At 53.8% G+C, this 14,930-nt stretch overlaps 7 protein-coding genes across 7 annotated transcripts; 5 read left to right on the plus strand and 2 right to left on the minus strand.

Moving 5' to 3' along the window:
- Positions 1-309: 309 nt before the first annotated feature.
- On the plus strand, positions 310-1,107 carry DACRYDRAFT_101515 (uncharacterized protein). The gene is made up of 2 exons (XM_040767562.1): positions 310-658; positions 729-1,107. The coding sequence occupies exons 1-2, from the start codon at positions 345-347 to the stop codon at positions 1,027-1,029; spliced, it is 615 nt and encodes a 204-aa protein (XP_040625759.1). The 5' UTR covers positions 310-344; the 3' UTR covers positions 1,030-1,107.
- A 408-nt stretch (positions 1,108-1,515) lies between these two features.
- On the plus strand, positions 1,516-2,623 carry DACRYDRAFT_110199 (uncharacterized protein; the record flags this gene model as incomplete). Its single annotated transcript, XM_040769024.1, has 5 exons — positions 1,516-1,659; positions 1,711-1,989; positions 2,040-2,078; positions 2,126-2,392; positions 2,453-2,623. The coding sequence occupies 5 exons, from the start codon at positions 1,516-1,518 to the stop codon at positions 2,621-2,623; spliced, it is 900 nt and encodes a 299-aa protein (XP_040625760.1).
- A 1,487-nt stretch (positions 2,624-4,110) lies between these two features.
- DACRYDRAFT_110200 (uncharacterized protein) lies at positions 4,111-4,702 on the plus strand (the record flags this gene model as incomplete). Its single annotated transcript, XM_040769025.1, has 3 exons — positions 4,111-4,266; positions 4,316-4,354; positions 4,406-4,702. 3 exons carry the CDS (start codon positions 4,111-4,113, stop codon positions 4,700-4,702), a joined length of 492 nt encoding a protein of 163 aa, XP_040625761.1.
- Positions 4,703-5,114: 412 nt separating this feature from the next.
- On the minus strand, positions 5,115-6,068 carry DACRYDRAFT_56676 (TIP120-domain-containing protein; the record flags this gene model as incomplete). The annotated part of the gene is made up of 5 exons (XM_040775386.1): positions 5,115-5,351; positions 5,401-5,550; positions 5,602-5,775; positions 5,826-5,929; positions 5,978-6,068. Coding segments are annotated over 5 exons (756 nt in total), but the record flags the coding sequence as incomplete, so codon positions are not given.
- A 463-nt stretch (positions 6,069-6,531) lies between these two features.
- Positions 6,532-7,020, minus strand: DACRYDRAFT_110202 (uncharacterized protein; the record flags this gene model as incomplete). The annotated part of the gene is made up of 1 exon (XM_040769026.1): positions 6,532-7,020. One exon carries the CDS (start codon positions 7,018-7,020, stop codon positions 6,532-6,534), a length of 489 nt encoding a protein of 162 aa, XP_040625763.1.
- Positions 7,021-8,335: 1,315 nt separating this feature from the next.
- Positions 8,336-10,122, plus strand: DACRYDRAFT_23994 (uncharacterized protein). Its single transcript, XM_040773498.1, has 6 exons — positions 8,336-8,696; positions 8,747-9,025; positions 9,073-9,111; positions 9,163-9,738; positions 9,789-9,973; positions 10,038-10,122. The coding sequence occupies exons 1-4, from the start codon at positions 8,361-8,363 to the stop codon at positions 9,433-9,435; spliced, it is 927 nt and encodes a 308-aa protein (XP_040625764.1). The 5' UTR covers positions 8,336-8,360; the 3' UTR covers positions 9,436-9,738; positions 9,789-9,973; positions 10,038-10,122.
- A 1,384-nt stretch (positions 10,123-11,506) lies between these two features.
- Positions 11,507-14,206, plus strand: DACRYDRAFT_96213 (uncharacterized protein). The gene is made up of 3 exons (XM_040777354.1): positions 11,507-12,177; positions 12,251-12,418; positions 12,478-14,206. The coding sequence occupies exons 1-3, from the start codon at positions 11,729-11,731 to the stop codon at positions 14,027-14,029; spliced, it is 2,169 nt and encodes a 722-aa protein (XP_040625765.1). The 5' UTR covers positions 11,507-11,728; the 3' UTR covers positions 14,030-14,206.
- The last annotated feature ends 724 nt before the right edge of the window (positions 14,207-14,930 follow it).

Consider the following 14,930-nt stretch of genomic DNA (forward strand, 5'->3'; position numbering starts at 1 on the left):
GTGTGCCGGCCGGCAAAGCACGGCATGAGAGAGAGGCGCAGTACCGCCATATATATATGCAGCGTCAAACGGTGTGAGAATACGACGTTGTAGACAAGAGAGCACAGGAGTCAAAGCGTTTGTAAGAGAAGGAGTGAACAATGAGAATGAGAAAAGTGAACGAATGAGGAAAGTGAAAAGTGTCATATGTTTTTGTCACGCGCAAAAAGCTATGCAAGGGTTTCCCTTCTGAAAATGGTCCGGCCAAGGATACGCAGCCCAACGGCAACCCTACGCAGGTGGCTTATTTCTCTCTATCATCTGCCCCTTCTTTACTCGCTCAATAGGAACAACAAGCAACAATAATGTCAAACCAATTTGAACCACGCACTTTCCTTCGTCTCCATGCTCGCGATCCGGACGACGACCCTTCCCCGGGCACAGCACGAGCAACAAACTATGTCATCCTGCAAGGACATGTGGCCCTGAAAGGCGCCCATGCTGGAGCACTCCTCGGCCCATTGGCCACCTTCATCCGCTACTGGGGCAGGCCGACGACAACTCAGATGCTGAGAGGAAGCGTCGCGTTTATGGGATGGACCGCAGCGATTGCGACGATCGCGGGCGTGGCACGTGTGTGGAGTGCAGAACCGTATGCGATATTCGACAGGGCGTATCGGTGCGTGTTCTTCTCTCCCTTGCGCACCCTGATGCTAACCATTTTTCCTTCCCCCGGTTGGTATTGCTAGGCTGAACAACAACCTATCGCAGAACAGGGTCGATAGGATCTCTCTATTCTCAGCCGGCCTCGGCTCCGCCTTAGGTAGCTTCTTCCTGCCCGGTATAATCCCCTTGCGCACTCGCATTCTCGGAGGGTTCGCAACAGGCCTCGCAGGAGGAGTCTTGGTGCACGTTATCTCTGCTTCTATCTGGGCGGAAGACGAGGAGATGACTCGTAGAGTGCAGCTGGAGCGGCAAGCCTTCAAGGAGAAGATAATGGCGCTTAAGGAAAGCAAGAAGGGCGAAGAGGCAAAAGAGAAGAAGGCTTGATTGATGAATTCCAAACTGCTGTTGAAGTATTGTATATTTATTGTACTCTTGTCGTGAGCTCACTGTGACGAAATTAACTTGTGATGCATCTGTTTATGGCTCAGAGCTCTACGGCGCTCCCATAATAAGCCACCCCAGTGCTATCCCATAAAGACAGCCATGCATGTGCACAAGGCTACAACCATGCGATGCCGGAGTCCAAGGACTCATGAACTGTTGATGAACTGTGTCGTGTCCAGGACACCAATTTGTGCCCTACGCGGAGATGGTTCGGATGTATCCCACTAATAGTTGACTGTGGCTTCCCAGTTCCCAGTCTCCTTCTCACTGTCACATTCGTTCAACATGTTAACGGTGCAAACCCCACGTATCACTCCATAGCAACATCCCCCATCCCTTTTGTGGCTCAAGTATCTTGATGACTCCGAGTGCGACTGCAGGGAGGAGCCTCCGCCATTCGAATGGGGCGACGACGGCGATCTCGTTATGTCGTCAGACCGTGGGAGATTCGCCAAGCTGTGGAGAGAAATCGAACCCATCGCCAATGCGAAGGGGTATGATCTCAACATCAAGGAGCACATCGAAGGGCATGGCCACTCAGTAGACGAGTATTTTTGGCTCCCTGATAAGGTACGCACGTCCTTGTATCAGTCCTTTACGATTGATGGGAGCGTGTACTAGAGCGGGATGGCCATCCCGGCAACGAAAGATGGGCGCCACTATTACATCAGAAGTATGGGAAAGGATACGGAAGAGCACAAGTGCATCCTGCGACTGCTCCAAGATATTTCTTTCGAGCCTGCCACCGCGATTCCAATCGACATCTTTGAAGGACCGCGAGACCGAGTGTTTATGGTCATGCACCAGCTGGCACCGCACTGGCTAGTTCCGTGGCACACCATCGAGGATCACAGCATGTCAGTGGCTTACTTCATGCGCATAGTTACTCGCATGCTTCAGGTGAGTAGGTCCATAGTGCAACGCCCCTCCAAAGACCCAAACTTTTCCAGAATATCGCACGGCTGCATGCTGCAGGGGTCGCTCATTTGGTGCGTTCATCTCAACCATTCCAAAGCGTCTACCTACCTCAAGCCAGGACATCCGCCCGCACAATGTCATGCTCGACAACGATGGACTACCCGTTTTCATCGATCTTGGAGTGAGTATCGTCGTTGGTGATGAGCCGAATTTGCCGTTATGCACGACACCTTGCCCTGGGACAAGGCTTGTCCCCTGCACTACCCAGTTCGGTTTCCACGCGCCACAGCGTGTTGCAGAGCAGCCGTTTGACGGTCGGGCGGACGACGTTTTCGGAGTAGGCGTGTTTCTAGAACGCTGCTTCTTCGCAACTCCATCACAGAAGGTGAGGATCCTTGCTAGATGTGCAGCGATACGCGGGGGGGCGCTGATTTGTGCACCGCAGGCTCTTCTGAAAGAAATTCTCACTGAATTCGAACGGCTCCTTACGATGATGCGTGAAGAAGATGAGTCGTTGAGGATCAAAGCCGGTTACGCGTACGATCAAAGGGTGAAGATGGTCATTGATCGCCCGGATCTATTGAACGATGAAGCAACATCGAGGATGCCGTTCTGATGGATGTCCCAGGGGGACAGCGCAGCCTACAGCCTTCAGCTCAGTGTATCTGTGTACCTTTATGCCTCGCCGATGACCGGGCAGGCGCAATGCATGACGTTGATTGTATTAAGCGAATGAATCTAGCGACTTGCGGTCAGTGTGTAGCGATGACATGAACTTGATGGATAGGTCCGCATTGCTGCCTGAGGTCACAGCTGGCTGCGGACATGACGTTCATGGGATGGACCGCAGCGATTGCGATGATCGCGGGCGTGTGTGGAGTGCAGAGCCGTATGCGATATTCCACAGGGCATATCGGTGCGTTCTTTTCTCCCTTGTACACCCTGATGTTGACCGTTTTCCGTTCCTTCGTTTGGGATTCGCAGGCTGAACAACAACCTCGCGCAGAACGGGGTCGATAGGATTTCTCTATTCTTAGCGGGCCTCGGCTCCGTCCTAGGCAGCTTCTTTCTTCCCGGTCGCAGGCCTCGCCGGAGGAGTCTTGGTGCACGTTATCTCCGCTTCTATCTGAGCGGAAAACGAGGCGATGACGCGCAAAGCGCAGCTGGAGCGGCAAGCAGTCAAGGGGGATGCTGGAGCTTGCGGCAAGCAAGAAAGGCGGGGAGGGAAAGGAGGAGACGGCGTACTAGTAAGTCGTGAATGTCGAGCTACTCCTGAAGTGTTGTACTCTTTCCGTGAGCACGAAATGAATGTCCTATGCCCACCGCTTACGGCTCAGAGCTCCACGGGGCTCCCACATTAAGCTACGTAGTGATACCAGGATGGATCGGATATATCCCGGTACCAGCTGACGGTGGCTTCAGATGTCGCGGTTAGGTGTCTCCAAATCAGCGTTACAGTTGTCCATGGATAGAACGTTCCGCTTTCTCTCATCCCTTCTCACTCATCCACCAATGTTAGCCAAACAATTTCCTCAGGCGATACCATCATCATCAGAAGAAGAGTGGGAAGCATATGCCTGTGGCCCGTGCTATGTACCGGCTGATGAAAAGCTTGCCATGGATAAGCCAATCGAATGGCCCCTCAATGTTGATCTCCAGATGGACACACGAGTCGAGTTGGTCGAAAGCGACAGTACTGTGACTACCGACTCGGACGCTAGTTGGATCTATGATTAATATCTCGCGCCGGACAAACCGTTCGAATGGGACAACGAAGGATGTTTGGCTTCTTATACGGACCGTGACCGATTCGCCGGCTTGTGCAGACAAGTTGAACCCATCGCCGTTGCAATGGGGTACGAGCTTGACATTGGCGAGTATATTGAAGGGAAGGGACGTCAGACAACTTTCCAAGAGTTCTGTAAAAGGGTACTGCGCACGTCTCCAGTCTACTACTCCTCAGTTAATTGAGACAAATAGAGCGGGTTGGCTATCCCAGCTACGAAAGATGGCCGCGGTTTCTTCGTCCGTAGCATGGGAAAGGGCTCGGAAGAGCACAAATGCATACTTCAACTTCTCGAGCATGCCCCTTTCGAACCCCCAATGCCACCCCCCTTCGACATCTTCGAAGGTCCCAGAGACCGCGTGTACATCGTCATGGACAAGCTGGGACCACACTGGCTGGTAGCCCCGCATACAGTCGAGGGCCAGACGATGCCGGTCCAGTATTTCTTGCAATATGTAACGCGTATGCTGCAGGTGAGTTGGACTATAGAAAAGCATCAGTTGAAGACTTAGCTTCTTCCAGAATCTTGTACGCTTGCATGCAGCAGGGGTGGCCCATCTAGTATGTATAGTGCCTCACTCATGTTATAGCGTTGGCTGATGCAGATTGCAGGATATTCGACCTCATAACATTATGCTCGATAGGAGTGGGCTCCCGCTTTTCATCGACTTTGGAGAGAGCCTTGTAGTCCATGACGACGCACATGCACGGCTGTGCACAGTGCCCCTTCCTGGATCAAGGCTTATTACCGACACTTACCAGATCGGGTACCATGCGCCCCAGCGGGAGTCTGGGGAGCTCTTCGACGGCCGTGCCGACGATGTTCACGGAGTGGGACTCTTTCTAGAGCAATACTTCTTCGCTTCTCCCACACAGAGGGTATTTTTTCCCCAAAGAATCCAAAAGTGAGGGACCAATGTTCGCTTCATAGGCCATTGTTCAGGGGCTCCTTCCTCAGTTTGAGAGGTTGCTGCAAATGATGCATGAAGAAAATGAGGCAGTGAGGATAGATGCGAATCGTGCTTATGATGAATGGATAACCATGGTCCTGGCTTGTGCTTCTATTCTCCTTGATAACAATGCCACGGTCAGGGTGCCATACTGATTGGTACCCCAGCAAGGCAACAAATCCACTCGTTTGTCTCTTACAATACATGTGTATTCACTGCGTTCGAAAATGATACCTAGGGACGACAAATCGCGTGTGTGAAAAGGGGTGCATTGAATGTGCGTTTACTGACTGACCACGATTGATGTACCCTTGCAGATCTGCACCAAGGCAGGCGTCCAACTGAATATGCTTTGTCAGCGGTATACCGTATCAATTTGAGACCCTGCTCACAAGGGTATACATAGCTTCGTCAGCTGCCTTTCGGGCTTCTAACCCGTCGTCGATTTGATGCTTCCATGGTCCCATGACCACAGTGTGCACCAATTCATCGCGGACGGGAGTTTGGGCATAAAGATCTGGCAGGATATGGGGGAGCTGTGGGCGAACGAGGTGGGATTTATGACGGGCTGCAGCAGTGAGGGAAACAATTGCGAGGCGTTGCACATTCTGCGAAGACCAGTCAGACCTGGAACTGCTTTATGATATAGGAACTTACGATATCGGTGTCACGAAGAAGCGTGAAATAAGGCGAAAGGATAGGCTGTAGTAAATCGTTGTAGGTTTGCGTATTATCCATGAAAACATAGCGCATAGCGGTTGCCACGGCAGCCTTGACCCCGGGAGGATTCTCCCGCGCCATGGAAGCCTGAAGAAGTCAATGAGCCAATACTCCTGCGAGACAGGAAAAATGACTTACCTGAAGACGAGGCAAGAAGCGGGCAGGGCAGGTTGTGGTGAGCCTGCCTAAGCATGCAGCAGCGATGTTCTTCACGCTTTCGTTCTCGTTCTCGCTCGTAGTACTCGCAAACAGAGGCTCCCATAAATGGTCCGCCATATGCTCAAGCTGATGCCTGGGCCCATGTGTGACGACCTTGCTCATTATGTGAGGGGTGAATATAGGTGTCAGGGCTTATGACTCACTTCTCGAAGAGCATGCAAAGCGGACAGCCGACTGTGTTCCTCTCCTTGTAAACCCCGGGCGATGACAGGTAGGAAGGTCTGGATATTTCCAACAGCAATGCCCCCTGACATGGCATTATTATCGTGAAATGACAAGAACAGAAAGAACTCACCAACCGCGGACGATGCCGCTATCCTCACCTGTTCAGAGGGCGTTCTGAAGAGATCAAGGGAATGATTGAAGACATCTGGTTGTTCAGATATGTCACTGTACTCCCAATTAGGTGCGAAAAAGATGGGATGGGCTGAAACGTACACGGGTCGGCAGAGACAACGAAAGAACAAGGAGATCGTCGTCAACTGAGTGTGCAGCTAGGGTCCGAATAACTTGGCTCGCCGATTTGGGAGCAAGAGACGCGCCTTTGCGCTTGAGCAGCTGCTGAAGATAAGGGAACGCATCGACGTGCTGATTCCGCGGTCCACGCCTGATGACACGCAAACACCAATCAACCTCCTCATCGAGCCATGCTTCTCACTTTTCTCTGTCAACTCCGTCAGCACCATCGCGTACAACACGCTCGACGACATGCAGTCCGACGGCCTGCATCTCGCGCCTTACACTGCTCAGAGACTGAGCAATGCAGACGCCACGGTGATGAGGGCCTTACCGAAAGACGGAGGTGGGCTTGCAGAGAAGATCTGGATAAGGACTGCAGCAACTGTGCGGTCAATTCCGGTATTGCGAGCCAGATGGGCCACTGAGCAGCTTGGCCATGAGGGACAGTAGAGGAGTGGAGAATGGGGCGAGCATCCCTGAAAGAGTAGCGTTGAGCGTTTGTAGCAAGCTGAAGCCAGACGTGAGCGTCGCAACATTTCGTTTCAGCGTGAGCTGCTGGAGAAGGGACTTGGTCGCAGGTGGTACCAGCTGCCGGAGCTGAGATAAACCGCCTTCGTTTTCTACCCCCTCCATACCCTCTCCCTCACGTTTCCTTTTGCCGAGTCGAGTCGAGCCGCCTTCGGAGCCATATACGCTAGCTTGCTTCACAAGCGCGGTAAGCGTCGCCCAGACCTCGATTCGTACGCTCTCTTCCCTATCGGCAAAGCGAAAGACGAGCGTGGGCCCAACAGACTTGTATACCGATTGCAGCAACTCTGGTCGTGGGTGCCAATGACAGCCAGGAGTACTTCCAGAGCACTTCGTATGACGTGTCCTCATCTTCGTCATACCTGCATTATCGGGTCAGTATATGCGAGGCGCAAAGACTCATGAACTCGCTCTTCGTCATCCACTTCGTCATCTTCGTCCATAACATTCCCTACGTGAATCTATGACAACAAAGTTACCAGTGTTTCGCAAGCAATACCATCCAACTCATGGGGTCATTTTTCATCAACTCTACTTCGACCGCACATATCTGGACCAGCATCGGTGTCACCTCCTTGCCGCATCCTAGGGTTGGTCTTTGTGGGCTCCTCCGCGTCCTTTCCAACGAGAAAGGGACGATGGGCTTAGGTGTCGATCCTAACCGAAGACGCGTATGACATCCGCCCGTGTGGGGAAATATGCCTGTCCGGATTTGGTACCTGGCATTGCTACCCTACCCTGATCCTAGTACGTTCCGTTATAAGGTCTAACTCAGCTTCATTTTATCCAGATACAAGCAGCGGGAAACGTACCCTTCCCCTAAACGCTTCCACAGTGATCGCGCCCCTTTCTTCCCGAAACATACGAGTCAACATCCACTTCCCAGCTTCTTCCCCGCACCAGGGGATCAGCCTCTCTCGACAACCCCGCAAATCGCTCCCGATCCAGCTGTCCAAATAGGCAGCCTTCGACGTCCCACTCAGAAGGACGTGTGCTGGGAGAGGTTCAGATCGTATGTGGCGGGGTTCAGCAGAGTGGAGTCTATTAGCCCCTTCTGATGAAATAGTAGCGCCCATCTTTCGTTGCCGGAATAGCCATCCCGCTCTAGTACACGTTTCCATCAGTCGTAAAGGACTGGCATAAGGACGTGCATACCCTATCATTGAACCAATGATGCTCTTCTATTGAGTGGCCATGCCCCTTCGACGTGCTCCTTGATGTTGAGGTCATACCCCTTCGCATTGGCGATGGGTTCGATTTATCTCCACAGCCTGGCGAATCTCCCACGGTCTGACGACATAACGAGATCGCCGTCGTCGCCCCATTCCGATGGTGGAGGCTCCTCCCTACAATCGCACTCAACCATCAAGGTACTTGAGCCACTGAAGGAACAGTGTGGGACATTCTGATGAAGTGATATATGGGCGAACGGATGTGACTTAGTAGTGGTGTCACGTGATAATGGTCTCGGATTCACCAAACTTGTTTGAGCCTTCACTGACTAAGTTGTGGGGCAGTTACATAGTGAGCATACTAGAGATGTACGCAACGTTAACTCTCAGGGCTCGAACAAGGATGCAGCCGTGCTCACGTGACTGCGATCCGGAGGCAACGACGCGACACAAGTACTTGACATATGAGGACCGGCCGCCATTTAACTTGTTCCGAAATCCGTCGCTCAATATCCAACAATGTTAGCCGCACAAGTACCTCATACCCTCTCGTCATCATCAATAGAAGAACATGCTTGCAACAAGGATCTCGGAATCGACAAGCAACTCGAATGGATTTACGACGACGATGTGGATGCCGAGTTGGCCGCCGAAGTCGAATTATTGCGCGCGCCGTACAAGCCATTCGAATGGGACGACGATGGCGGTTTGCTTTCCGAACCGGACCGTGACCAATTTGCTGGCCTATGGAGAGAAGTTGAACCCATCGCCATCGCGAAGGGATATGCCCTCGACATCGAGCAATATGTCGAAGGGAAGGACCGTCCACATTATTGGGAACAGTTCGAAGGAAGGGTATGCGCATGTCTTTCGCCCACTGCTCCTCGGTTGATTGAGACGATCAGAGCGGTTTGGCTATCCCAGCTACGAAAGATGGCCGCGTTTACTACGTGCGAAGCATGGGGAAGGACTCAGAAGAGCACAAATGTACGCTCCGATTGCTCCAGTATGCTCATTTCGAACCTCCGATGCCACCCCCCGTCGACATCTTCGAAGGACCTCGAGATCGCGTGTATGTGGTCATGGACAAGCTGAAGCCGCATTGGCTGGCCGCGCCGCACACTGTCGAGGGCCAGACGATGTCGGTCGACTATTTCTTGTACACGGTCACTCGCATGCTGCAGGTCAGTCGATGCACAAAAGACCATTAGTCGAAGACTCAGTTTCGCAGAATCTAGCGCGATTACATGCAGCAGGAGTGGCTCATTTGGTGCGCTGACCCCCCTGATCGTGTTATGATCTCAACTGAACGAAAGTTCAGGATATTCGTCCATACAATGTCATGCTTGACGACGACGGCTTGCCAGTATTCATCGACTTCAGACAAAGCATCGTAGTTGGCGACGAGCCGAGCAAGAGGTTGTGCACGGTGCCTCATGCTGGCACTACGCTTATTCCAGAGACGACACAGTTCGGGTATCATGCGCCCCAACGGGAATCAGAAGAACCCTTCGACGGGCGCGCTGACGATGTTTACGCGGTGGGTATTCTTCTAGAGCGCTCCTACTTCACGACGCCGTCGCAGAAGGCATAGAGTGTTTTCGGAGCGATACAGGTACGAGTCATTGATGTTCACGTCACAGGCGATTGTCCAAGAGCTCCTTCCTCGATTTGAGCAGCTTCTTCTAAAGATGCACGACGAAAATGAATTGATGAGGTTACCTGCTGACTGTGCTTATGATGAATGGGTAACGATGGTGATTGAGTTCTAATCTCTGGACAACAATACGAAGGCTAGGATAGCATATTAATCACACCTCCGATGTAGCATTGATGTCATTGGCTGTCGCTTCGCAGAAGACTGCTGCACGGGAGGCGAGGATGGCCTTGATGAAGACTTCAGACTCTGGTGAGCAATCTGCTTAAGCTCATCTAGAACTGACTCACCTGCGGCATCATCATGCGCGTGACCTACGCGAGAGATGCTCGACTGCTATCGTCAGCTGCCCGCCTCTCCATATAAGAGATGAATTAGGAAGTTGTCGGGGTGAGCGTTGTGCGAGTCTGAGGGACTGCACAATTGCTTGCTCCGGTCGTTACTGCGATACCTTCTCCCATGTCGTTATTAAGCACTGCATTAGGCGGGCGAATGTCCTGGGAAATGAGCAGACGCTGTGGTATGATGGATGAACGTACCAAATGAGTGACTCCTGTTGCGTGCGTGTGTTATGTTCTGAGAAAGGTGGCCGACTTAGCTAAAGCATGACGCTGGCATGCTCTGATCGTGAATCGTACGGAGCGGAACTAGGGGTGTGCGGTGCCGATGTGGATTGTTATCGCGTGCGGCTCATAGCGGATATCCGAGTCACAGGTGGAGCAAGGGACTTAAGGGACGGAGGCGTTAGGGGTCAAGACGTAATGGAATATTCGGTGTATGACGTCATGGCCGGTGCGCTGTAAGAGGAGATGGTCTAGACTGTTGACGTCAATCGGATGAAGATGCCGATTACGTGAATATGATGTGTCAAGTGGGGGAATTCTGTTCTGCGTCGTCTCTTCGCTGTTACTCTCTCTAACTTTGGACACTTCACTCTCATACGATGCATATTCCAACTTCGATTGTCAGTCAACAATATTCATTCAACAATTCATTCACTTTAACACAAGAAATCCCAACAATAAAAATGTCATCAACAAAACATCAACAACAATTATTCAACCCTGCTATTCTCATTCCTTACTATTCATCACCCTCTAACGCACTCTTGGTACTCGACATACGCCCTCCAAGCGCTTATGCTCAAGCTCACCTACCAAACTCACTCTCTCTTCCAATCCCTACAACTCTCCTCAGACGACCTGCATTCCCTCTATCCTCCCTAGCACAGATGTTACCCGAAACACAGAGAAAGGTCTTCGATGGGTGGAGAGACGCAGAACTCATTGTCGTCTTAGAGAGGGAGAGGGACGGCCTAGGAGAAGGCGGGCGAGGGTTGGTAAGAAAGTTCGAGCAGGAAGGCGCTAGAGTTGGAGGTATCAAGGGTGGATGGGACGCTGTGCTCAAAGTATTGGGAGAAATGGTCGTTCAGGGTGAAGAAGGGCATACGAGTGCTGGGAGAGCCATCGCTGCTGTTACTGGAGGGATGGGGAGGGACCTTCCGAGAGCGGCGTTCCAACAGAGTGAGTACCCTTTTACTTGCGTGCGGGTGTGGTACTCATGTCATTGGGTAGTTACGACAACAGCGGCGAGCGCGAGACCGCAGGGTCATTTTGGGCTAATGATACCCCCTGGGATGGGACTGAAGAATGGATTCCCGTTCACTGGGGGTGGGAGCGGGAATGGCTGCGTCCCTACTCCACTGACATCCGCGCCTGCGCACACGTCATCCACATCCACGTCAACACCCGCCGCCCATACCCCCTCCCCTTCCCTCTCCCTTCCCCGCACAACCACAACCACAACAGCAACCACAACCTCAAACGCACCCGCACCCGCCCAACCCCCCGCTCCCGGACCAAGCTCCACCTCTCTCCTCTTCTCCAACCCATTCTACGACAACATCCGGCAACATCTTGAGCTTGCGCAGGGCGTGACGGGGGCGGGGTTCGAGCCGCTGAGGTTGCCCAGAACGGTGAGGGAGTGGAGCGGTTGGAAAGGGATGCCGGGTTGGTTGGGGGAGGTGGTGCTTAGGTCGGAGGAGGAGGTTGCGCCTACCGAGCAAGGGCAGGGGCAGGCACTGGATGCTCGCAAACATAGTGGGCACGCAACCCCTTCACCCAGCTCCTCAGCCGTTCCCCACCCCCACCCGCGCACACGCATCACACACCCAAACCCAAACACAAGCCCAAGCCCAAGCCCAACCCCAGACGGCGGCGAAGCGCTCGCAATGCAGTTCTACCGCGTCGAACTTGCGGAACAGAGACGGTTGATGGGGGTTATGGAACATCATTCTAGGGAGTGTTTTGTAGTTTCTGGCGGGGAGGGGGGGAGCGTGGGCGTGGGCGGGGATGGGGAGGGAGTGGGCCGTGGTGCTGCGGGCGGTGGGGGGATGACGGGGGGCGCGGGGTTGAATGGGTTTATGGGAGGTGTGAAAGGGCTTATGGGGGGGAATGGGCTGCACGGACCGGCGACAGCGACAGGATCTACACCCGCTACTGTGAACGGGAACGGGACCGGGAATGGGATTGGAGGCGCCTCCCTGGAAGGGAAAGATTATGCCCAGTCGCACTCCCAGGCGCGTTCGCACACCGCCCGTGCTGGCTTCCACCCCCCGGCAGACGAGACCGAATTCCCATTCTCGATCACAGCAGGTATCGAGAAAGGTGCTCTGAACCGGTGAGCCCCCTCCCCCCCTCTCCCTCCCTCTACCCTCCTGCCTGAGTGCAGCTGCTGACTACTGCGTCTGCAGGTACCGCAACATCTGGCCCTTTGCACATACGCGAGTGCGTTTGCCAAAAGGCACTGCGAGCGACGGGTCGGATTACGTTAACGCTAGCTTTGTACATCCTCGTGGTACGCGCAGGAGGTATGTGTGTGCGCAAGGACCGCTCGAAGCTACCCGGGGCGATTTCTGGAAGTGAGTACCGCCCAATCAACGCCTCATCTGACTAACTGATCGTGCTGCTCTGCGTATAGCCTCGTCTGGGACCAGAACATTACTACTATTATCATGCTAACGAAGCAGACTGAAGCGGGGCTGTCAAAATGTTGTCCATACTGGAGTCAGCCGCTAGCTGGGCCATTCAAGCTTAAGCTCCTCTCTGCCCAAGGGGGGGAAGATGAGCCCGGAACAGGAGTGGGAGGAGGAGGAGGAGGCGGGTTCTTCGACATGCACGGTACAACGGACGAACAAGGGCCTATAAAGCGCGTATTCGCTTTGAGCAAACACGGTTCCCAAGGAGAACGGATCGTCACCCAACTACAGATGGTCTCCTGGCCGGACTGGGAAGTACCCCATTCGCCACGCACCCTGCTAGGCCTGATCGAGCAGACGAACCAGCTTCGCGCTCGTGCGAAGGACCCGGACGCTCCTGTGCTCGTGCATTGTTCGGCTGGCGTGGGACGCACGGGGAGTTTCGTACTTATTGATGCTGTTTTGGACGGGTTGAGGTCTGAGCTCTTGGAGAGGAAGGCGAGGCTCGATAGGGGGGATAAGCTCTCCCTCCACAGGAACGGGAACGGGAAGGCGGAAGGCATGGGCATGGGCTTGGGCTTGGGATCGGCAGTCGCTCCCCCCTCCGCCTCCGCCTCTGGGGGCACGAATGGGAGTGCAAGCGCTAGTGGAAGCTTCTCTTCCCTCTCGTTGTCTTTCCGCCTCCATAGGCAGAGCTCGATGGACAGCTCTGCGCCTACATCTCGTTCTCCCAGTACGGATATCTCCCTTCCTCCTTCGCCTGGCCCGGCGCACGCCGCCGCCGCCGCCACAGCAGCAGCAGCAGCAGCAGCAGCAGCGAAACTCAGCCCGTCGGAATCGATAGTCACCCTCCTCCCCTCTCACTCGCCTCTATCCCTCACCTCCAACCCCAACCCAGAATCCTTCCATCACTCATTCGACTACACCCTCCCCCGTAGCAAGCACGCCCGTGCCCACCCGAGCCGCACACCCACACCATTGAGCTCCATGCACCCCGATCCTATCCAGCAGGTGTTGGAGGATATGCGCGAGCAGCGGATGTCGCTCTGTCAGAGCTTGACGCAGTATGTCTTTTGTCATAGGGCGATATGTGAGGGGGCGATCGGGATTGCGCGAGAGGTGTTTGGGGAGGACTGGCCTGGGGATCTTGATGCCCATGCTGATGTGGATGGTCCCACGCCGGCATCGCCGTCGATCCTTTCCCCCAATGCCATGGAGCTCGATTCCCCGGAATTCAACTTTTCACACGCTCACACACCGATGGCATTGGCCAACCCCAACCTGCACATGCACGCAAAACGCGCTGCGAGCAAAAGCCCAGAACAAGTAGAACGTCTCCTCTCCCTCAGCCCGGGGATGGACGTCTCCCTCTCACCCTCCGGCTCCCCTTGTCCTGCCGCTCCTGCCATGCTGCAGAATGGGGTTCCTACTCCTACTCCTGGCATGGGGTTGGTTCATGAGAGCATGATGAGCAGGAAACCGAGTGTGAAGAGGCAGATGACGCGCAGGGGAGACGTGGCCTGCGGTGCTGCTTCCCCAATGTCGATGCGGTAGCGTGGGAAGCGGGTGTTGTACACCGCATTGGCGTTGTTGTTGTATCGGAATAGGATAGGGTTTCTTTCGCTTTCCTTCTTCTCTCGCGGTATCTTTTTCCTTCTCGGCTTGGTTTTCCCGCATATGCTCGCCTTTCTCGGTATTTGCCCGCTCGCCGAGCGGCCGCCACTGTATCCCCACCACGTTATACTACTAACCGCACCATTTCTGTTTTTCCTGTTACTGTTATAGGCATATTTGTCGTAACGCTGTCTTGTTTTCCCGCGGTGCGATGCGCGTCGCAGCCAGATAAGGCCAGAAGATGAGTCAACTTTCGGTTTCGGAGTGTGGACTACACATTTCTCGCCTTTGTTGACCCTGTCGGTTCAATCATCTTGTCCCAAGCAGCGTTTTGCTGATTCGTGCTCTTCCCGGAATCCTGGTGCTCCACAGGACTCCTGGTTTGTTCTCCATACTGCAATCCCGGCTCTTCATGTGCGGCCATGAATCCAGGAGTGGTGACCGGGCGCTCAACCCTGAGGTCGACAAGAGTCATTATTTGTTGCGAGTTAGCGGACGGAGTAAATGAGTCATAGCTTCAGGTTGTTAATCAGGCCCACTGCAGGCCTGGTCATTCCTTGCCGTACCCGTATAGCTCATCAAAATCCTCACCCGAAGCGTTCAGCTGTGCCCGCTGGTTTGGCAGCAGTTAACCTTGATGAAAAAGTTTTCCGGATATGTGAACACTACCCTTTGGTGCGCGGCACCGTTTTCTCCCATGGCTCTGACTGAGGAGCCTTTCCCGACCACACCCTGGATCCTTCGGGATACCTGATCTAATGGGCATTGGCATGAGGCAGGGCATATAAAAGCTGTCGTTTTTTAATGCCCTCCATGAACTGTGACAATTTTGTGACCGACA

This window comes from Dacryopinax primogenitus, assembly GCF_000292625.1.
Source record: "Dacryopinax primogenitus strain DJM-731 SS1 chromosome Unknown DACRYscaffold_17, whole genome shotgun sequence".
Classification (NCBI taxonomy): domain Eukaryota; kingdom Fungi; phylum Basidiomycota; class Dacrymycetes; order Dacrymycetales; family Dacrymycetaceae; genus Dacryopinax; species Dacryopinax primogenitus.

Bases quoted from the DNA above. Each gene is read 5' to 3' on its own strand.
- DACRYDRAFT_101515 (XM_040767562.1), top strand. From the start codon at position 345: ATGTCAAACCAATTTGAACCACGCACTTTCCTTCGTCTCCATGCTCGC. The intron at 659-728 runs GTGCGTGTTCTT...TGGTATTGCTAG, and splicing joins ATATTCGACAGGGCGTATCG to GCTGAACAACAACCTATCGC.
- DACRYDRAFT_23994 (XM_040773498.1), top strand. From the start codon at position 8,361: ATGTTAGCCGCACAAGTACCTCATACCCTCTCGTCATCATCAATAGAA. The intron at 9,026-9,072 runs GTCAGTCGATGC...TCAGTTTCGCAG, and splicing joins CGGTCACTCGCATGCTGCAG to AATCTAGCGCGATTACATGC. The intron at 9,112-9,162 runs GTGCGCTGACCC...ACGAAAGTTCAG, and splicing joins CAGCAGGAGTGGCTCATTTG to GATATTCGTCCATACAATGT.
- DACRYDRAFT_96213 (XM_040777354.1), top strand. From the start codon at position 11,729: ATGCAGTTCTACCGCGTCGAACTTGCGGAACAGAGACGGTTGATGGGG. The intron at 12,178-12,250 runs GTGAGCCCCCTC...CTGCGTCTGCAG, and splicing joins GAGAAAGGTGCTCTGAACCG to GTACCGCAACATCTGGCCCT. The intron at 12,419-12,477 runs GTGAGTACCGCC...CTCTGCGTATAG, and splicing joins ACCCGGGGCGATTTCTGGAA to CCTCGTCTGGGACCAGAACA.